This window comes from Spea bombifrons, chromosome 5, assembly GCF_027358695.1.
Source record: "Spea bombifrons isolate aSpeBom1 chromosome 5, aSpeBom1.2.pri, whole genome shotgun sequence".
In the NCBI taxonomy this organism is placed as follows: domain Eukaryota; kingdom Metazoa; phylum Chordata; class Amphibia; order Anura; family Pelobatidae; genus Spea; species Spea bombifrons.
In genome coordinates, this window is record NC_071091.1 from 15,616,284 (window position 1) to 15,640,118 (window position 23,835).

Here is a 23,835-nt window from a genome sequence, read left to right on the forward strand (position 1 = left end):
TTTATTTTATTATTTGTTAGCGCCAAAACATTCTGGTATTTATATTATGTTGATAATCGTAACAATATAAATTATTTCTAACTTTTGACACTGGATGCCCTCTACTGGATATCACCCTCAAGATTAATGAATGATTTTATGCACATGCTGTATGTCAACAATTTAGATTTAGGTACACATGCATACATATTAAGGTTAAGAAGCTGGAATTTATATTTTGGGTATTTTTGTTAACAAGTAGGTTATAAAATACATTATATTCAACAGAAATCTTTTTTGTTTGATAACTGATAAAATAAAGGGCTGGTTAATTTTTCATACAATTAGTATACTTTGTCGAGGTTAAAAATACTGTAGGATGTAGCAAAAACTCAGTGCAAGACACATACAATATTTTTATATTAAAAAAAATATATAAGTAAATGAACAGTGGTAAAAGTAGTTTTGTAGCAGTCACAAAAATGTTTTCCTTTTTCTACAAAAGAGCATGAAAATGTCAGTGAGCAGCAGTACACAATGTTCTTTGTCCTAGGGAAATCCATGAAATATTTTAATTGTGCAACATACTGAGAACATGTGAATTTCCTCAAATCTCTTGGTAAAGGATGCTGTATTTTGTTGACTAAAGATTTAATATTGGCAGTAAAAGCTCTTCATGTGAAACTCAAGCTCTCGAATAACATTTTTAACTGAAAAGTAGATGTCTCATATTTATGGTATGTTTTTACACTTTGAACAAGTCTAATAACTTATCATTTGTTTAGTTAAATAACAAGAGTACAAGACGCTAAACAGATTTTTTTTACCCTAACTTTATATATCACTTTCTATTTACATAAAAGTGATTGCCTAATAAGGCAAATTCAAAAAAGTGAGTTTTTTTAAAAATCAGTTTGTGTCTTTAACAGTGAAACCTGTGACATTCATTAAACTCCAACACACCTTTGGACCAACCCAGCCCTTCTTGCAAGAAACATTCACCAGTGTCCCCCATTAGGTCGGATGATGTCATGTTCCATTAAAATTTGCAACACACATTACTGGCAGGAAAATTGGGACAACTCAGATACCACATGTCTCCCATGAGTTGCACTTGTCAGTTCAGTGTGCATCAAAATCAAAGAAGACTGAACGTACACCACCTCATGTGATGCATAAAATGCTAAGCAAATGGTGAATTTCCTGATCACTTCCTACTCCACGCTTTTTTTTCCGTGTTTAGGTACGTTAGTGAATTAGTGAATTTGAGTGTAAATATCAAACAAAGGAAAACTTAATTGGTCAGGATTTTGTGATCACTGTGATGCAATGTAGAAATAATTTCTCCAACTGAACTCCAGGTTAAGTATAAAAAGATAAAAAAAATGAAAATACAAGATAGGAATAACTAAGTTTCAATCTAGATAGATAGGTAGATAGAATTACTCTTTTTCTCATTTAAAACAGAAACATAATATGCCTAGTAAGAGACCATGGGATTTTCCCAAAGTAGCCATCATCCTTCATCGTGTTTTTTTTAAAACTTGCGTAACCCCTAACTGCATAAATAGAATGCTCTCCAAGATACATATTGAAGAAATGTGAAAGGATTTCAGCTACAGCAGCACAGCTATCCTAAGACTGAAGATATAAAAAGGAGAAAACTAAATATTGGTAAGTTTTAATTCATTTTATGTAAAAATAGCTAGTATACAAAGTAACACTTTATAGATGTGTAGGTTATTTATCTGATTGAGGAAGAGACCTCTGGATAGTCTAAAGTATAATTGACATTTTTTTATTCAGTTTACGTAAAATGACAAATCTGTAACTCGGAAGCGTTATTTATAGCAGGAACAGAACAAAGCTGTCAGACTCACCTAAACCAAGAGCATGAATTTGCAGTAGATGCATAATATAAAATCGTTCAATCCTACTCTTTTGTCTCACGAGTTCAGAGCAATGTTTCTTTGCGTGCAGTGAACTGAGAATGTACTTTATCTCACACCTAACAACCCATATGCATACATAACTACCAGATATCTGCCAAAATTCCTTCCCGTAATCTTGCAAATACATTCCACCTGGCTGCATTACAAAAAAAAAAAAATCTAAATATGAAAGCTGTACGTAGGCAATGATGTTTAACCTTTTGCATGCCAGAGAAAGTAACAAGTTGCTCGTCAACTGACCCCCCCCCAGTCAATGCATCCCTGTATTCATTTACCTCAAGGATGATGAGCATTTTAGAGATCTGCCTTTTGACTATATGGGAGAGGAGTTTATCACTAAAAAATAAAAGCATAAATGTGTTCAGGAAAAAGGTTAGGGGAGGTAAGGATCGAGGGTGTTGAGATAGATAATGGAAAAGGGGATAAAGATGTAAAAAAAAAGGAATGTAAATAAAATACATCTAGAATAGTAAGCTGTAATCAATGCTAAGTAAATAAAAATTGCGGTATAATGAAGTAATGAAAAATAGATAGAAATGGATATGAGGGCAGTTGACTGTAAGTACCAGAATTGCAGTTATGGTAAAGAAAAAAAAAGCAATGGTCAAAATGGCAGAAGGCCAATAAAGCTGGAGGGAAGAAAATTTGTGTAAAATAAAAGGGTGAAAAGCTAATGCAGCTATGAAAAATAAAGAAGATGAAAAAATGCTTTTAGGAACTGGGTGGAACTGGAGAAAAAGTAATGGTGGGGAAACTAAACATAGGGAGTAAAAAAAAGGATAATTTGAGATTAGAATGAGGGAGAATATCGGAGGGGCACTGTCTCAATCCTAAATTATGGTTTCACATACCTTGGACTGCAAAATACTGGACATTTTGGGATGAGGTAAGAGTAGTGTTGGGTGGAACATTGAAAATATATATATACAGCATATATTATTCAGTTATGCAAACACAATAAACAGTCTCTTGTTAAAGCCAATAGAACCAGCTAGTGAAATACTTTCACTGGGTTTTTAAATTTCTCATTTGTAAGAATTGCAAATTTACTGAATTTTGGCAAATCCTGCGATTTATACAAAGCCACAAAAACTAGGCCAGAACCCCACAAACAGACGAAAACGAAGCAAGAAGCTCAGAATTTAATCTGAAATTTGTGCGTCTTTTCACTTTTACTCTCTCACATTCTTGTTCACAATGTAAATGTTTCCCTGCCTTCTCTGCCAACCACTCCCGCTTCAGCCAAACATTTCTGCTTTCACCTTCTTGTTTTTCATCTTCTCCTTCTACTTTTTCTCTTCTATCTTCATCTGCATCTCCAGGAAATAACCAAGCATGAATTTCCACCAAAATGGTGGTGCTTCCGGTGATGTCCTCTCCCCCGGAAGGAGGGTCGAAGGAGAGTACATTACCATTTACACCAGTTTGGTCGGCAAAAGCAGAAGTCATTGGCAAAGGAGGAGAGCATGCGGGAGAATGAGGGAGTGAGAGTGTTAGAGAGTGAATGTGGGCACCGTGCAATGAATTTCGTTACCAAATTAAAAATAACAGCCCCCCAAATTTTGTTCAAACTGAATGGACAGGGAAAGTAATTTATTGCCCGGAAAGAAGTGAACTGAAAATGTTTTTGGCCTATTTGTGCACGTCTAGTTTTTAATAATGTAAAACATGAATAACATTCTAATTTAATACTTTGTTAAATCTTGTTACTTTGTTAAATCTTAACAATATACCAGTAGATTAACCAAATTTTTTCACTTTTATTTTATAGAAAATGGAAAATTCTTCAAACTGTATCCCTCTTTCCACAATGAAAGAATCTGAAAAGGGTCAGACTGTTTGTATTTTTGGGACTGGAGATTTTGGACAATCTCTTGGATTTAAGATGCTGCAGTGTGGCTATAATGTTGTCTTTGGCAGTCGAAATCCACAGTCCTCCAGTCTTATTCCTAAAGGAGCCAAAATTCTCAGCCATGAAGAAGCTGCCAAAGAATCCTCCATTATTATTATAGCCATTCACAGGGAGCACTACAACTTTCTGGTGGACTTAAGAGAACAACTGCAAGGAAAAGTGCTGGTCGATGTCAGCAACAATCTAAAGAAAAATCAGTACCCAGAGTCCAATGCTGAATACCTTGCCGGTATGGTGCCGGGAGCAAAAGTAGTAAAGGCATTTAACACTGTATCTGCCTGGGCTCTGCAATCAGGCACATTAGATGCAAGTCGGCAGGTAATATTAATTCTTATTAAGTTGTGTGAAGAAATATTGAAAACTTGTATTTATAATGTTAGAACTTTTGATGATTTTGTTTCAGGAATTAGTTATTATTTTCCTTGTATAGATAGAAATATATTTCAGATTAAATCTAGCATATTAACTATTTTCACATTCTGTCCACCCAAATAAAGAAACGAATAATTACACACACTCTGCCGCACTCTCTTACACACTCACTCACACTTACACATGAAGGCACTTGCCAGCTTATTCTCTTGAAGGTATTTGATAGCTGAGTGATCTCTTTAAATTTTAATGATGTCCTTGTTGTAAATGCCTTGAAGGATTCTGTAGAATCCTCCATATATATTTGTTTCTTTCCCTACCCCAGCTATTTAGCTTGCAGGAGATCTCCTGCAATATGAAATACTCACTTCCAATCAGTTCCGGCACTGGCTTTGATTGGGCTCTGCAGGTCTAATGCACAGAAAGTGCTCTCAGTGATTTCAGTGTGAGCACTTTCCTTCCCTTGATTGACAGCTTTAGACAGCCAATCAGTGACATGACAATGAAGGAGGTGTAATGCTGCACCTGAAATAAAATCCATAAGTTTTAGTCTTCCACCATCAATCATTTATTAAACTTGTCTTGTGTTAAAAAAAAATGCTCCCATATGAACATACAAATATTGTTTTTCCTTTTATTGTGATACAGGTTTTCATTTGTGGTGATGACGTCAAGGCTAAAAATATGGTTATGGACATTGCTCGCTCTCTGGGACTAACACCGCTGGACCAAGGATCTCTGTTATCAGCAAATGAAGGAGAAAATTATCCACTGCAACTATTCCCAATGTGGAGGCTTCCAATGTACATCTGTGCTGGATTTACTATATTGATTTTCTTTTATGGTGTGCTAACTGAAGTAATCTACCCTTATGTTAAAAACAAAGAAAACACATTGTATCTGACTGTTATTACCATTCCAAACAGAGTGTTCCCAATCGTTTCCCTCATACTGCTTGCCTTAGTTTACCTTCCAGGAATTATTGCTGCCATCATTCAGCTATACAGAGGTACTAAGTACAGGCGCTTCCCTGATTGGCTTGACAAATGGATGCTCTGTCGCAAACAGCTTGGACTGGTAGCCCTGGCTTACGCATTTCTACATGTAATTTACACACTGGTAATACCAATCCGATATTATGTACGATGGTGGTCTGATCAGTACACAATCAATCAGGTAATTCTCTAAACCATAATAGAATGCGACAGTAGATGTTATGGAAGGTATAAAGTTTAGGAGAATTACATGGAAGTTTTCAAGGTTGGGTTGTATATAGATAATACTAACCAGTGGTTTCTTACCATTTTACGATTGTTTTCTTTTGATAAACTATTCGTTAAAATAAATAACGGAGCCCAAAACCAAATGGTTTTTCAATAAATGTCAAGTGAAACACAAACTACAGAGTTCATCTAATTTTCAACCAATTCTGGAGTATATTACTAGAATCCGGAATCAATAATGGCTAAATATATTTCTTGTCTGTTGTCATACCATGCCCATTTTGCCGTACTTAGTCAAGAACATAAAAACTCAGTTGTCTTAATAAGTAATACTAAGGGGCACAATATACTTTTTTACTTTTCAGTAAGTTATATGTACATTTTCTTATTTCATGTTTACAGGTAAAATCAAATAACACCTACCCATTTTTGAGTCACTATGCCTGGCTTTCTGATTCTTACGTGGCACTGGGAATTCTGGGATTCTTCTTTTATATACTTTTGGGTATAACATCTCTGCCATCGGTAAGCAATGCTGTCAACTGGAGAGAGTTCCGCTTTGTGCAGGTGAGTGTCCAACGTTAGTCCAAGATCTGCTAGTAGCCGAAATGATTTCCTTAAATTAGTAACGACTCAACAATATAGAGATGATGTTAAACTACATCTTCTATGCTGCTTTTATCTTTATAACCCTGAAGGAGAATTGTTAGTTTTAGTCCCAAAACTGGAATTATGAACCTGCTGTCTACTCTCAGCACAGGCATAGTAAAAAGTGAGGGAAAAGTGAAATAATTGTGTAGAAAAATGTCAACAAAATGCCCCACTACTGGTGAGTCTCCTTAAATCGAGATAATTAGACATAAGGAATGAAAAGAACATTTTTATATTTTTTCCAGTGTGCTAAAGAAATTTCACTATGTTTTATACATAGTTTGATCAATGCACTGTTGGCCTTATGATGATTTTTGTACTTAACTGGATGCCATGTACTGAATATTATATAAAGAGTGACGGCAGTTCGAACAGACCAGCAACTAACCCTAGTGACCGATTAAGGGGATTGATCAGTGCTACTATATGAACAACAGTCCACTAAATGGTCTCATTGAGTTTTTTTTATTTTAATTGGTACAGTCAGGGCCGGCCCAAGGCAAAATGCCGCCTGGGGCGACTTTTAAAATGCCGCCCCCCCTTATCTATCCTTCCTCTCCCTCCGCCCCCCCATTATCTACCCTTCCTCTCCCTCCCTGCCTATTATCTACCCTTACCCCCCCCCCTTGTACTTACCTTTCAGCAGTCCTGCGGCGAGTCTCCCTGTTCGGTCTCGGTGCCGGCTTGTAATGCCGAGCACCGGAAATGAGGTAATCTTCCGGCACTCAGCATTACAAGCCGGCACCGAGACCGAACAGGGAGACTCGCCGCAGAGGAGAGAGGGGCGCCGAGCGGGTACTGACAGCTTGGTAAGTGAAAACCACTCGGCGCCCCTTTCTATCTTTCCCTTTAAAAAAAAAAAGGGCTTGGGGCGGCGAAGTGCCGCCCCTTCAAAAGTGCCGCCTGGAGCGGTTGCCCCACTCGGCTCCATTGTCGGGCCGGCCCTGGGTACAGTGAATAAACTAAATCATAGGTAACATAGAGTTTAGCAAATAAACTACTTTGTACTACTACAACAAAAAGAAAAAAATTAAATAAATAAAACCAAATACATAAAAACTTGGTGTAAATATCTTGATACAAAGATAGAAAGATAGATAGATATATAGATGTCTGAGGTCGGTAGGAGTAAAACAACGGCCTGATGAGTGGTATCAGATACCGTGAGCGTATTTATTAAAAGTTTGCACAGAAGTGCAAATAGTTCTGCACTATGGATCTCTCTCGACAAAAAAGGAGCAGTCTATTATGCATCTGTATCCTGTAACATACCACATAAGTTTTTCAACATAGTTAACATAAAAGTGGGTTTATAGACACAAATATCTTTGGTCAAAATTTAGTTATTCAGGTATAGATTTTCTAACTCTGTGCCACATCAAAGGTGTATCTGTATTGTATGCAAATTTCCCATTTCCTATGACATCTCAGTAAAGTTATTCTTTTTACCTACTCTGTAAAGAAAGTTAAAAGAAAAAAGGTTGGAGGTATACTCTGGAATATGAAATGTTAAAATTCAAATTTCATTAAGTCACTGCAAGGAACCATTTCTCTACTGTAAATAAAATGAAATATATCTACAAGAATAAAATACAATTCTTTTTGTTTATTTGCAGTCAAAATTGGGATACTTGACACTGCTACTGTGTACAGCGCATACGCTCGTCTATGGCGGAGACCGATTTATCTATGGATACGCGTACAAGTGGTTCCTCCCTCCGGCTTTTGTTATTTCTCTAATTATTCCATGTGCAGTATTAGTAATGAAATTCATCCTCGTCGTTCCATGCCTGGATAGCAGAATCACCAAAATACGACAAGGGTGGGAAAGAAATGTGAAGTGCTCAGCGGAGTTGGACATAAAAAAATGATTTAACATGCACCCACTAACCTAACTGATTTCTGTATGGAAATATGTAATCTTCATTTAGGAATATTCGCTAGCACTTACAATGATTACACCTGAAAAATGTTGAGGTGAAACTAAGATAAATCGAGCCCTTTGGAAATTCTTTCTCATGTAGAAAAATAAAATGCGTTCTTCATCTATGTAATGCAAGTAATAAAAGAAATATAAATGAAGTCTTGGCTAGTACTTTTGCCAGCGCTATTTCTCTTACAGTGATAATGGTAATTAAATTGGATACATTTAAAGAAGTATCCTTAACAGATAAAGCTACTCTCATTCTTGATCACAGACATTGCATTTCTGATTAAGGCATTCCCAACCGCGGTGGTGGATTACCTGTGGGGGTGCGCTTTGATGGCTACTTTAGCTGTGGGGAAGAGGCCCAGTAGCGTGATTTTAACATGACTCCTCAGTACAAGTAAGGCAAATGAAGAGCCACAAGGAAGACATCATATTTGGGAACTCTCTGGGTTGTGCCAGTGTCACTTCTCAAGGTCACTACAGGGAAGCATTGCATCACACCACACTAAGCACTCACTTCTCCATTAACAGTAAAGTTAATAAAAACATACAGTGACAAAGCCCCTTAGGTGATTTCCAAAATATAGTAAACATTTCCAGTGTAACAAGAGTGTTGCAAGCTGAAAGGGGAGCATTGGCCCACCCTGCTCTCACATTGCTCCATCCCAGCGACTCATGTAAATGATTTCTGCACAAAATACTGTCCGTTGCCCTTTGCTGCTCTAGGTAGCCCTGTTTCACTGGGAGATATGTACCAGTAGGAGAGATGGCATTCTCAATGGAAATTAAATAAATTTGTGAACAGGATACCCTATGCCCACTAGATATCTTGCAAATCTGTGCTCAATGGGGTGTAAACTCAATACGACAGCAGCTCAGTAGTTGATTCCCATGTCAGTGGCTTGGAAACATGCCACAGTCTGGACGAAAATGGTTTGCAAGATCTTGTTAGAACTAATTTTATTTTTTGGCCTGGACTACAATAATAGACCACGACTTGTTTCTGAGTACTTATAAGAAAGCAATGCAATAAAGCATTAGAAAGAGCAAGAAGGTTGTTTAATTTATTGCTACAGGCATTAGCAGCAAGAAGAGGGAGATGGTTCTGCCACTTAACGGATCTCTGGCCAGAAGTCACCTGAAGCATTGTGTACAGTTCTGGAAATTCCATCTCTAAAAGGATATTGACCTATTGGAGAGAGTCCAGAGGAGGCAGAATAAATGGCCAATGGTTTGCAGGATAAAGATTACCAGGAAAGACTAAAGGATGTTGATTTGTATAGCTTAGGTGAAAGAGGGGGGATAGATAACAGAAACAATTTAACAGTTTACAGAAAGGAAGTTAATTTCAGAGGAGAAATGTTAGAACAAGGGGTCATAACCTAAAACTAGACACAGGGGTTTAGATGTAAGGTAAAGAAGTTCTACTTTACTTTACTAAACACAGTAACGGTGCTGAAACATGCACATGATGGTAATAAAGCTACCATAAATCAACAGACCAAGGACTGATTGATGTCTTTACATTAGGAACAATGGACAGACTAGATGGGGCGAATGGTTCTGTTCTGATGTCAAATTCTATGCTTCCGTCAAAAGGCTAGGCTGGTTAAAGTGCAGGTGCCAGTCAGTGAGGTTTGAAGGAAATTCCTATGAATGTGCACGAGTCCCACTGCTACTTGCCCATTCAATCACAAGTCCAGAGTACAGAGCTCAGCTTGATTAAGTTCCCTGTTCCCAATGTACCAAACCTGGCTTGCCTTTGCCTACCAAAATGTTCCTTTTGTGTCATCCAATACATTATCAAGCAGCAACCACGTACTGTACCTGGTGGTTTAATATTAAGGTAAATCGAGAGGTTGTAGCTCAATTACCCGGAATACACCAAACCTGTGGGTCCATCTCCACAAGCTGGTGACAGCACATGTCATTTGTCTAAATTATTCAAACATTGATATGTTATTCTTGAAATCTGAGCGTACAATATTTATTTTTCCCATCACCTTTACCCACCACAACTTATGTAGTGGTATTTCTCGTGCTACCTCAAGCCTCAAGTATTAAGCCAGTATTGCAACCTCGTGCTGACGAGTCCTATTATGGATGGAACAGCTGTCCATGAGTGGTGATCTGGCTACTCCACCTCTTCCCGAGTTTTGTCTAAAGGCTGTCTTGTACAGCGGGCGATTACTTTCATGGGATCCATGTATGGAGTGGATATAGAGGCAAAAGGTGACTATTGTTGACCTTATTTGCATGCGCCTACCCAGAATCCCTTGTGGTTGTGGCAGCACCATGAGATTTCTGAGGGAAAAACAAGCCTTCTGGCTTGTCTGGTGTCTGTAGATGAGTGTTTAAAAATGCATCTACTACCCTGTTCATTTTAAGTGGAAGGGTTTTCCATCACCTTTAACTTAGTAACAATATTTATTTTAGAACTGAAGTTCAGGGCCATGGAGAGTGGGTTTCACAGTGACACCACTTGGAAAGAAAAGTGGTCCTGGCGACCACTGAATGGCATTTGTGCGGCGGCAGGTTGCATACACATAGCCACAGGCTACTTATTTATACCTTGCAGTGTGCAGCCATGTATATCCATCCAGTAGCCTCACATTGTGTGCATCAGTGGCAGTAAAGGTACGTACGTGGTTGTCTCGGCTACCGGGCCACCAGGAATTTGTCTGCTACATAGCCGGTCCAGGCCAACTAAACCACAAAAAAGCAAACCAAAGGCAAGAGGCTCTCCTATACAGGAAGAAAAAAATATACAAACATAGAGTAACTCTGTGTAAATAACTCAAAGCAAATTAAAAAGTTGTTCACTCACAAAGGAACAGAATAATCTAGTAACAAGATACTGTTCCTTTTACGAAGAGCCACAGTATTCAGTTACTCTATAGAAGACCTAGATTATCCTGTTCCTTTGTGCACAACTACTTTTTAATTTGCTTTGAGTTTTTTACACTATATTTGTATCTTTTTATTTCGTGCCTTTGGTTGGCTTTTTTTGTGGATTATTGGAGGAATACCGAAGAGTTAAGCAGCCATATATCAGGGAAGTATATACACACATTTTTTTTTAGTTGGGAGGTATTTATTCAGTATAAGATTTTATCATGTGGGGATTTTTTGGTTCTTGTTTCAACTAAGCACATTCATTAAAACTCCTTCTAAGTGCTTTTTTTTTTTTTTTTTTTACCAAAAACTTCCAAATAGATTTTTGTATAAGCTACAATTACAATATCAAATATATCAGGAGGAAACAAACATGGATTAACCGAAAAGAAACTATTCCGGATTTTTCACTTTTTCGTGTGTGCCTAAAGAACGTTATCATCCTGATGCATTTTTGGGTACAAAGTGTACTCACAGGCACTGTTGCATGAATGTTATAAAAGTTGCCTATGAATTTGACCCAGCAAAAAGTCCAGTTTATCGGTCAAAAGTGTGTTCATTCAATTTAACCTCAATTGCAATGGCATTGAACATGATAGCCTTTATCTTGTTTAAGTTATAGACACCGATTTTTCCCCCTTTTCTCGCATGTCTTTCAACATATTTACATTCCAGGAAAAGAGACGTATTGCGAAATCTGCCAGCAAAATATACAGATGAGCTCAGCAGAGAGCAGTATTAATATGCTCCGTTCTGGGTACATGTTGATTCATTTCGTAAACTTTCTGCAAGAGAGTCTATTCTCTTATCTAAGGTAAGTTCATTTTCATTTCATTTGACGTGTTCATAACCGAGAACGACAGAGAGAGAACAGATAAAAGGGTGTTAAATTATGCAGATCTGTGATTTTAATTTCTCAAAAGTTTTAAATGCATAAAAATGTTTCTGTTCTGCTGCTTCTATAGCAAAGCTACGCTATCATTGTTTCGGTAACGTCTTGTCTTTTTAGAAGCATGCATTCCGTTTAAAATATCCCTTGTAAGAATTGCTTTTAGAAGCAGGCTGAAGGAGACTCAAGACTTTACTGGTTATCCTTTAATATATAGTGTCTATATGTGGCTAAAATAGCAGATACTGATGGAAAAAAACATAGTGGAGAATACTGGAAAAACTATAAGAAAATATAATGTATACAATAAGATGTAATTTAGACCAGATTTATAGAAAAAATAATATGCAATTATGTTTTTATAGATCTATGTAACATAGTCAGGCTTCATCCCTTCTATAACAGGGAGAAACATATTATACCAAAGATGTGAGAGTTGATGAATATTTTTAGTAACACAGTTCGTTGAATAACTGGGGGTTTATTCACTAAACCAGGAAATTGTGTTAAAGTTGTGTTAAACTTACTATAGTTTATAAAGGGCCATCCCTGGCGCATTTCTCACTAAGAATGAATGAGCTGGCACCTACATAATGCATAGGTAAATCAGTGAGGTGAGTTTTAAGAAATTGAACTATATACCAACTATTGGCTTTAATAGAGTTTATATTGTTATGCGATTTTAAAAGATGGTGCAGGGACTGTGCAGAACTATCAATACGTTTCCATATAATTTCTATTTTAAATTCTATTTGTAGCGAAATGCCCCAAAAATAAAAGTATAAATCCCAAAAATATGTAGGCCAACCTACGCTGTACATAATTGTGTGGACTCATTGTAAGATTTATGGATTGAAGCACTTTATTATACAGGATGTGAGGTAGTTGATGTAGTAACAGACCTCCACTGGCAAATTGGGCAAACACCCGGTAGCCGGTGGTAGCACACACTTAGATTTACTGCGCCAGGTCTTATCTTTCTCCCCAGTCCAATCTATTTTATGTAATTCTATAAAGTATTAGGGCACAATTGTTTATCCTGTTGCATCGAACTGCATAGACATCTCATGTTATAGGGAGCACAATGGGGTACTTAGTGTTGTGGTAGTGGAAATTATTCCTAAAACATTGTTGCATTGCCTTGCTGTAAGAAGATGAGGAATTGTATGTAAGCAATGTGAGGGGTCAAATTATCCAATCAGAGCAGTCAGTTAACACTGTACTGTCTACAGGGCCGGCCCAAGGCAAAATGCCGCCTGGGGCGAAATTTAAAATTCCTCCCCCCCCCCCCTTGTACTTACCTTTCAGCAGTCCAGCGGCGAGTCTCCCTGTTCGGTCTCGGTGCCGGCTTGTAATGCGGAGCGCCGGAAGAGGAGAGAGAGAGGGGCGCCGAGTGGGTACTGACAACTCGGTGCCCCTTTCTCTCTCTTTCACTTTAAAAAAAAAAAAAGGGCTTGGGGCGGCGAACTGCCCCACTCGGCTCCATTGTCGGGCCGGCCCTGACTGTCTATCTGTATATAATGTCTTCGTATTCGACTTGTCTTTCTCTCTATTTCATATTATTTTGCCCACTCTTTGCAGTAGAGTTGTTCTTTCAATTTACAGACTTCACTATACATTATGAGGGGCAATCACTGTAAAACGTTGCGTTGGATCTATATAATGCACAGTTCAATCAATGCATAAGTCTCGTTGATTTAATTATACATTATACAGGGCCATCTTAGAGCTTCCTTCAGGAGAAACTCACTCAGGTTGGTAATTTGATATTGTATATATAGTTAATGGACATTTCTGTTTTACTTCCAGATCATGGAGACGAATGATTCAAATCTGATACCTTTGTGTTCAGGTTTCAAAGAAAAGCATAACAGTATTTGCATTTTTGGAACTGGTGATTTTGGACGATCTCTAGGACATAAACTGCTCCAGAATGGATTTTCTGTAATATTTGGAAGTCGAAATCCTCATGCTGCTGCTATGATTCCTAATGGAGTTGAAGTGTTATGTCATGCTGAGGCAGCGCAGAAATGTTCCATTATCTTCCTGGCGATTCAGAGACACCATTATGATTTTCTCACTGAGATCACTGACGTTTTACAAGGGAAAATCTTAGTGGATGTCAGCAACAACCTGAAAATCAACCAATATCCGGAGTCAAATGCAGAATACCTTGCGGGAATTGTACCTGGAGCTATAGTAGTAAAAGCATTCAACACTGTTTCTGCATGGGCTCTGCAGTCAGGCACTTTGGATGCAAACAGACAGGTAAATTAATCAAGGTGAATACTAGCATCACATAGAACAATGCAGAGATTGCATCTAATTGCAGAGCTATTTTTTTCTTTGTTTCATGTTATTGTGTTGAATTAGAAAGTTATGTGTTTGTGCCTTCCCAGAAGAGTGGAAGCTGTTGTAGCTGCAAAGGGGGACCAACTTGATATTGATGTCTATATATTTAGAATTTTATGTCATAAGAGTCCCAGTTGGTGTAATGGGCAGGTGTCCCAATACTTTTGTCCATATAGTGTATTTATCCACAGTGTTCACCCTACTGTCATGCATGCAGACTTTAATGCTAGGTGAGTGTGTATTCTTTCCATTTATTAGTGAAACTATACAAAAGTTATTCATTATGTGTAACTAGGGACCAATAATGTATTTTGTAGGCTCACCGCTCTGGCCAAGACCACGACTCCTGATCCTTTCCCCCAAATATATGATTTATGTCAGGTTCTCTGTGGCTCTGGACAATAGAGGGAGCAGAGATCTGTGTTTTGTTTGTCAGGAATCTTTTAGCTTGCTCTCTGCACAGTGAGGGGTGAGCCTAGCACCAAAACTCTTTTTACTAGAACACATGCAAATACTAACATGTATACTTACTCTTTCACCTACTTACTCTAACACCATACACTAAAATACATACACACACTATCTCCCTGCCTACTATCCCTCGCACCACTAAGCATAGGCTCACATCTGACACCCCATAAAATGGCACACACTCACGTTAAAACCATACACTAACATTGAACCACATACATACTATAACCAAATACTAGCACAAGTATAATCATGCTAACAGCATACACTAACACACATCGCCATATAGCAGCACACACACTCACTCCTACTCCACCACACACTTACACATTCACTCACACACTCACTCAAACTCTATACACTTACACATGCGTACACACTCCACCATATACTTGCACACATACACATACACACTCTCTCATTTATCCATGAAGTTCCCTCCGCTTGTATTTTCTTTCCTCTCCCTCTTACTTTGAATGGCGCCCCTTGTCTTCGCTGCGGCTCACACTCTCTGACAAACTGCAGCCACTACTGCTAGGCACTTGATCTACTACCGGGGCACCTGGATGCCATGCACGTACCCACAACAATCTGCCTTAATGCACCACATTGCAGCAACAGGAGAGAGCAAGTATTAAAGAGCACAGACCTCTGCAGTCAGCTTCAGGAAAGCCGCCTTCTCCTCCTACTTGGCTGGTTTAGTTTTGTTTCAGTATACCTAGCCTGTGAGATTAGTTGGCTGACATGTTAGTGTAAACAGGGTACACAAGACATGTTTGTTAGCTTAGTGTAACCAGTGCCACATTGCTTTTTAGCAAAACCCTTCGAGCCGCCTTCCTTCTTCTGACCTGTGGGATAGGACATCACGGGGCTGGTTGGGGAAATCATTAATCTCTCTTATCGGCCCACTGAGCAGTGACAATACAGGAAGCCCGATCATCCACTAGGGCCTAGTTGGCCTAGGCTAGAATTCACCACTAACTTTAGCAAAACTTTATGCAAATTTGCACAACCTATCACAGGGAAAAAATGTGTCCCCGACTCCAGCACTCAAAGGGATAATTTTAAGACTGAGTATCAACTTCACTTTTTCAAGTCAAAGGCAAATGAATACTACTCACTTCATGTGTAACACAACACATTTTATAGATTTGGAAACATGAAGACAATAGGCAATGTGGAATCATAATCTGAAAACCACGTTTCTCATTTGCATCTCAGGTTTTTGTGTGCTCGAATGACAGCAAAGCAAAGTATGCAGTCATGGATATTGTACGAGGTATTGGACTGACGCCACAAGATCATGGATCCCTCATGGCCTCTAAGGAAGTAGAAAACTATCCTCTGCAGCTGTTCCCAATGTGGAGAATTCCCATCTACATCTGTGGAGGACTGACTGTTTTTGTATTCCTTTACTGTGTTTTACGTAGTGTGGTCTATCCCGCTATCAATGATAAAAAAGACTTGTCATATTACATTGTTGTTTCCATCCCAAACATGGTCTTTCCCATTGTCTCACTAATTTTATTTGCATTGGTTTACCTTCCTGGAGTGTTTGCTGCCGTTCTCCAGCTATACAGAGGAACAAAGTACAGACGTTTTCCTAACTGGCTTGACCAATGGATGTTATGTCGCAAACAGCTTGGGCTGGTAGCCCTGGCATATGCATTTCTCCATGCTATATATACCCTCATTATCCCAATTCGGTACTCTGTAAGACATAGGATCAGCAGCTTGACCATTGCACAGGTACAGTATATCCTCTTTAAATGGTAGGTAGTCATTGAAGTAGTCCAGTAATCAGGAAGTCTTTTAAGCACACAGCCTATTCAAATGTTATGTCCATATCTTGGTGCTTAGAACAGAACATTTATCATATATTCCTATATATTCCTGATTAGAGGGAATATGTTTAACACTTCCAATGCCAAGTATATATATGCACTGGATAAAACAAGTTTAAAATAATACTAAATAAACAATATATAGGTTTCTTTATAGATTTGAAAAAGGAGTGGTATCTATTATCCCAAACAATATTTATACAAAAAAACAAAACCTGGTTGTATTTCATAGTCTAAAAAGTAACTGCTAAACAAAGCATTAATTGTGTCTCTTCTTGCAGCAAGATTTGGCAAGCTAATGTTCAGTTTACTAAATAATATGTTTATTTAATATTCCATTCTTTGCAGTCCAGATAATCTCATCAATCTAAAAGGATTTTATTGAATGTATTTATATTTCCTATTTATTTACATATACAGATACAAACCAACCAAACCAAGGAATTTATCCACAGCTCTGCTTGGAGGTCTGATTTATATTTGGCTTTCGGAATTCTTGGATTCTTCTTCTTTGTTATTTTGGGAATAACTTCATTACCCTCTGTCAGCAACTCAGTCAACTGGAGGGAATTTCGATTTGTTCAGGTATGTATTACAAAAGTGTTTCCTCAAAGAAAGAATTAGCAGTGCACATTGTAGCATGCAAATTATGTATTTTTTTTGTACTGTGTTTCAGTCAAAACTTGGGTATCTCGCATTGGTGCTGTGTACAGCGCATGCTCTAATCTTCGGTTGGAATAGATTCCTGAATTTTTCTCACTACAGGTGGTACATGCCACCTCCTTACACCTTGTCTCTTGTTGTTCCTTGCGTTGTGCTCATCTTGAAGTTCATATTGATAACTCCCTGCTTGGATAAAAGAATTACAAAGATCCGTCAAGGATGGGAAAAACCTTCCAAAGCTCCGAAACAAACAAAGTATGAAAATAGTCATATCACAATATAGGATGGAATATAGGATGGAATTACAGATGGAATATGTTGTTTGAACTGAGCATTTTATCAAATTATTACCAGTTATTGATTTATTAAAAAAGAGCAGTGATTAATAAATGAATTGTCTTTTGTTCACTGTGTAAAACAATGTGTACAGTAGAAATTCTGTGGTGGTAAAAGATGGGAATGGCCTATATTGTACAGAATATGTCTATATTGTCACTGAAAAACATGAATGTCTCGTATACTTCCATCAACATGCTAGTCACAGATCAAGCAAATTTAGTTTTAGAAAAATGGTTTGACAGCAGAACTTTTCATTCAATTTCAATAGAGCTCTGATCAGAGGCTTTATAGAGGAGCAATATCAATTTGGAATTTTAGCGGATCACAACAGGTTCGCTATCTGCCCAAGAGTTCCCGGAAATTCCTGCTGTCCTCCGGTCGGGTATAGGTAGCGGTGGCAGCTTTCAGCAATCCCAATGCCGCCAGCAAGGAGAGGGGACACGCAGATATAACTTCTACACCTCCCAGGAACAGAGTGAGCCCTCTCGGCTCCATCAGGCAGGGGCAGGGTGAGATGTGAAAGAGGGGTGTAAATGGTACCTTCACAATAACATAATTCCTTGAACATTTATATAGTCTGCAGAATAAATGTTACTGTTCTCTCTAGTCTTCTTTTGCTAACAAATGTAATAATGCAAATGTACTTCAACCAAAAATAAAGACTTGCAACATGCGTGACTTATTTTTTAACCCCTTAAGGACAATGGGCAGTCCCTAAACCTATTGAAAACAATGCCCATTGTCATTAAGGGGTTAATCATTCATGCTTTCATGGTACTATTTGCCTTTATTGAAGTAAACTTAAAATATAATAATATTTCCTGTACTAATGAGATAGAAATGGTTGCCAATTTGTACAAATATGTTGTTGTATTTACTAAGGCACAGATCAAATAGCCATCAGCGACATTCACAAAAACTAGAAACAAATATAAACGCATTTATACCGTTTGATTATTACCTGTTCAAATCCAAAGCGATGCTGTATAGAAAACGTTTCAGAGGTCACGATAACATTACACGTTTTAATTTAACAAGGATCTGAGCTTCCTCTCCAATCTCGTTCTGTTTCTTGTTCCTTGCTGTGTTGTAACTACGTGCAAAACAATGTGGGGTTGTGAGAAAAGAATAGAGGAAAGCAGCTTAATTATATTTGTTTCATTCCTTTCTCACACGGTTTGGTGTTGCTGGAGATAGATTTCTTGCTACATTATGCAATTAATGACCGATATCGGGGGAAAAAAAATATTCGAAAAAAAAATCAATCCCCGTTTACAAGATCAAGTGCCTTAAAGTGATTGTCTTAAATAGATGCTATAAAAATTATATTTTAAAATCATGCTATTAATATACTAACATGCATATCATAAAATCTATATAATCCATGAAGATTATATGATTGTCATTAATTTTCATTTGATGGTATTGTGTTTTTTTTTTTTTTTATCTGTCACAGTATATCTGTGCACAAAAAGGCCAGGAAAGCACTGTCCAAGCTATGATTAAAATGACTAAAAGAAAATATGGTGATAAGGAAGGAGCCATCACTGGGGCAGATAATTCAAAGCATTATGGCATGGCAGGGAGAGAGTCGTAGGCTTTCTTTGGGCCAGAAAATTAATTAAGAGAGTGTCACAGTTCTGGGAAAGAAGGCAAGTGGACTTCTGAAATTGGTTTCTGAGGGTTTTTTTGGATTATATTATGTTTTGAGGGATAGGAAAGGGATTGTAGAAAATCCAAAAATGCTGTAGGAGAAAAGAGAGTTAATGATATGGGAGAGAATGTATAAAGAAATCTTCGAGTGGGACAGAGAATGCTAAAAAGAAGAAAAAAAGAGCTGGGGTAAATTCGTTTGGAGGAAAAGGTAAGGTAAAAGCGCTGAAGTAGATAGGGTAAAAAGGGGTTTTACAAAAATTGGATGAATGGTAAAAACAAATTGTACTTTTAATGCAGATGATTTGGCCAGCAAAACATACCCTGCAGCTTGATCCAGGGTACATTTAATAGCTTGGGATGCTGTGTCATGTATTTCTTTGGGCTGGATTTTTTCTCATTCCGTTGAAAATACGTAAATATCTTTACACAACAATTGTCCAGAAACTTTTTTTTCAAAAAGTCAATACTAAAAGAGTTAGACAATTATTATATAATATATCCAAAGTGACAGAATAATTTGCTAGGCCCGTTTGCCCTTAGGGTGAGGACGGGAGCTTTCCCACTATCCCTCATACTTCTGGTCTCTGCAGGTCCAGGATAATGTTATCCATTTACCTGGTTTTAAATCGGGACAGTTTTAAAAGGACATAGCATTTGTATTCTAAAAGGGGATAAAGAGAAAAATTATTAGAGAGATAATTAGAATGGAGGATGAGAGAATGTTTTGAAAGTATTATAGCAAGTGTGTCTAGATGTTGATGTTAGCATGAGTGTCTGTGTGTTTATGTTAGAGTGAGTGCCTGTGTGTGTAAGCATATGTTAGCGAGAGTGTCTGGGTATGTTAGTGGAAGTGTCTGGTAGTATGAGTGTCTGCAGGTGTGTTAGGGTGAGTGTCTGCGGGTGTTTTAGGGTGAGTGTCTGTGTGTGTAAGCAGATGTTAGTGTCTGGGTATGTTAGTGGAAGTGTCTAGTAGTATGAGTGTCTGCGGGTGTGTCTGGATGTGTTAATCTGAGCTTCTGGGTATGTGTGTTAGTATGTTGGTATAAGTGTCTGGGTGTTTTAGTACGTGTCTCTGCATGTTAGTGTGAGTATTCCTCCTACTCTGTAGCAAGTCACTCTAATGTCATGACATCACCTTGATATTGTGAGATACAGGCCATGAAAAGAAGGCTAAGCTAGTAGTTTCCAGTAGAAACTGCTTCAAGACAGGAAAAAGGGTCTGAGCAGGGGTAGAAATCTGGTAGCTGTGGAGGGGGCCTTTAGTTGATGGCAAAGCAGGAGGCATAAGTGAGTGTGTATGGGTAAATGATAGTTAGTATATATGTATGGGTAAGGGAGAAGGAGTGTGTATATGTATGGGTATTTTTTTTATACCAGCACCTCATTTTTTGCAGTAAAAAAAAGCACTGTGTAAAACATTTTTCAAATTGATGGATGTCAATCAGGAAGTTGTGTCATACACACTGTAGATAAATGAAATATTGCCAAAATATTAAATAGTTTGTGCATTGTGACTTCCACTTTTAAGGAACAATGTTATTTTCATTATTGGATACATGGCCTTGGGTGATATATGTTCGCAGACACCAGCTAACATGGGGGCAGGTGGGACACAGGAACATCCTTGTAAAGTAAGCAGGAAAATCTTGACGCCACTACTTTCCAAGTCCTCCAGCAGCATTAAAAACAGTGACACAGTCATGAACTCACATCATGCTAACATACTCTGACCAAAACATCTGAAAAATCAAAAGTTCTTCCACCAGTGATATTTTTAACTGGCAGTCTAAATAGAAAACATCTGTTCATATTATATGGATTGGCACTCAGCCGATAAAAAAAATGCAGAGTTTCTCAAGCGTTCAAAAACATGAGCCTTGTTTTGCAAGTTTAAGCAGAAGGAAGGTCAGTAAAAAAAAAAAGTCACCCTTTTTTAACAAAATGTTGTATATAGCAGTTACAGTGAGTTGTCATTTGTGAAGTTTTTGGGCTGTTGATTAAATTATATGATCCGTGTAACGCTGAACAGCTATTTGGGTGATAAATGTGAAATCTCTCAATTTGCATGAAAAGTAATCATTTTTTAAAATAAATTATGATAAAGCAGGTAATCAGGGACAGTTCTTAGTCCCAATCCATCCACTGAATTACCTTAGTCACATCCAAATATGCTGGATTAATATGAATAAAGCAGTCACAGTGAAATGAATGGATCCCCTGCCTGCTCTGCTCTTGGATATGTTCTCTTCATTACTAGTTTGATTTTTTTTTTCTTTGAAAGATGCAGCACAGCTATTGGACAAGCCTTCAGCATGATGTGACAGGAGTGAGCTGATTGGACAAAGGAAGATCAGCTCACTCAATGTCCCTCCTCTTAGTGCAGGCAAAGTGGCGAGGTTCTCCTACTCTTAGTGTAGTTAAAATGGTTTCCGTGTCAACGGAACAAATGAATGAACGAAGATTTTCATATTGCCCACTTTCATTTTTCGTTTCTTTCATCCAATATGCATTTTTTCGTTCTTTGGATGAATGGGCGAAACAAATGCGCAAGTCTAGTGGACAATAAATGTTTCTTGTGTTAAAAGGAAGAGTGTGTTCACTAACACTGCCTTTAGGCTAGGTTTCCACTTGGGGTTTTTTTTGCAAAAACGCCCATAATAACGCCAATTCATCCACACGGCGTTTTATTAGTGAAAAAACGCTGCGGCCAGATGTTAGCTGTTCTTCAATAGGAAATCGCACAATGCCATATCCACTTGGCGTTTTTCTGTTTGGCGTTTTTTCAGTCCTCTTTGGCGTTTTACTGCTTTTTTGGGCTCTGTGGCAGTTTTTCAAAATCAAAGATTGTACTTTTTTACACAAGATTGCTTAATAAACAAACAGAGAATTGATTCGGTAAAAAAAAAAGAGGAGTGTGTTCAGGGAAGATACATAGGAAACTCAGTATAAACAAAATTCTGGTGCAAATAGTGGGAACATTTCATTACTTGCTACGACAACGTTCCACTTTTAGCATTTTGCAGTGGAATCGCTCCTTATATTTAATATTTTCTCACCTACCCACATTTAATAACATGATTATTACATGGTGTACAGGGTTATGAATATTCCTGGTGTTTTAGCTAAAAAAATAACCCATATAGCATTTCAATAAATAACCAAGTAAAGTAATTATATTTGTCAATGGTTTTCATTAAGTTATATCTCGTAGTTGAGCCTCAAATATGTACTTTTACATTACGGATAATATTACTTAATATACCATCCTTTCAATGAAACTTCAAATCCGCTCATAGGAAAATATTATATACTGTATGTATCAACTAGTAAACTAAAGTACACATTAGGAAATTTCAAGTCTGGAATAGGATAAATCAGCAAATACTTCAGATGATCAAGTGTTTTAAAGGCTCATTTATATTTTCCAGATGTTAGAAGCCCCAGACCCCCACTGCTTTTCAAGAAAACCAATATCAATGAAATTAACATTTGAGTTGTTTTCAGTTCCAGACTATGTGTATATAAGCTTACATTAAAACAGTTTTGATATTTAAAGTCCTTGATGTGAAATCTTAAATATTTACCTTACAGTGTTGTTGAGTATTGTTTTGCATTTATTTTTACAACGTTTTAGTATTATGCTGATAGGATGTTGCAATTATCTACCAAATTTGAAGCAAAGTAAAACTTCCTTACAAAGTTTCTAAGAGGTGAACATGCAAATGTTTGTATGTTTGTAGCAGGGCAGCCACACAAGTGAATAATCAGTGAATAAATTAATCATATTATAGGACCTATGTGCAGACTGACTGAGGGAAACGAAGGTATGGCGGGAGACACCCAACAAAAGCAGTGAGGCTAGGAAAGGTATGGCCTTGGCAAGGAGACCTAAATATTAATGAGCCTCTTTACGCATTATTTATTTATGATAATATTGTAAGACTTGTTAGACTTGTCTTTGCCCTCTCCAAATTGTGTTCCAATCATTCACAGAGATGGAAATTAAAAGAAGAAAATAGTCTTTAAAACCCCTTAATGACAAAGCCCGTACATGTATGGGCTCAAAATGCATTGTTTTCAATTGGATTAGGGACTGCCCATTGTCCTTAAGGGGTTAACTGTTATCAGAAGAGAACATGCACGATGGTTAGTCAAAGCAGTCCATGGCAGTTCATTACAATTGCAAAACAAAGTATTTATACAATTCTTAAGTAGACACAATCCTATGTGGTTGTTACCAAATAAAAAGAAGAATCTGTGTGCTTCAACTAAAAAGCTATCAACCACCAAACACATCCCGTCCCCAAAAGAAAAACCAGACGTCTCTGTCGCTGTTGTCTGAACATCTCATCAAGTTTCTTGACTTGGGGCTAGAGGTTAGCTAAGAGCAGATCCAGAGTCGTGCACATTACGAGAGCAGGAGGTTTTTCTCGTGGAATCAAAGTGGGTTGTGTGATTTTGTTCTACCAAGAATGACAGAGCAAACTTGTCTCAGTTTAAATCCAAAATGGTGGGTTGGTGTCCATACCCAGTGTAATCTGACAGCAAATGAAGATAATTACTAAGTTACTGCTTATACAAATACATTACTTGGAATATAGGAAGACAGGTCTTTAGATGTAGGTTCAATGTATGTAATTAATGTCTTTTACCAAATGAAGTTCTTTTCCATTGTAATTTTTTTTATTTTTTATTTTGAACTGTAGA

The 23,835-nt window shown here is 37.6% G+C and overlaps 2 protein-coding genes across 2 annotated transcripts; both read left to right on the plus strand.

Annotated features, from left to right (window-relative positions):
* The first annotated feature begins 3,703 nt into the window (after positions 1 to 3,703).
* LOC128497523 (metalloreductase STEAP4-like) lies at positions 3,704 to 8,167 on the plus strand. The gene is made up of 4 exons (XM_053467628.1): positions 3,704 to 4,161; positions 4,864 to 5,391; positions 5,841 to 6,005; positions 7,706 to 8,167. The coding sequence occupies exons 1-4, from the start codon at positions 3,706 to 3,708 to the stop codon at positions 7,958 to 7,960; spliced, it is 1,404 nt and encodes a 467-aa protein (XP_053323603.1). The 5' UTR covers positions 3,704 to 3,705; the 3' UTR covers positions 7,961 to 8,167.
* A 5,448-nt stretch (positions 8,168 to 13,615) lies between these two features.
* On the plus strand, positions 13,616 to 18,150 carry LOC128496725 (metalloreductase STEAP4-like). The gene is made up of 4 exons (XM_053466487.1): positions 13,616 to 14,071; positions 15,848 to 16,375; positions 16,891 to 17,055; positions 17,147 to 18,150. Exons 1-4 carry the CDS (start codon positions 13,616 to 13,618, stop codon positions 17,414 to 17,416), a joined length of 1,419 nt encoding a protein of 472 aa, XP_053322462.1. The 3' UTR covers positions 17,417 to 18,150.
* The last annotated feature ends 5,685 nt before the right edge of the window (positions 18,151 to 23,835 follow it).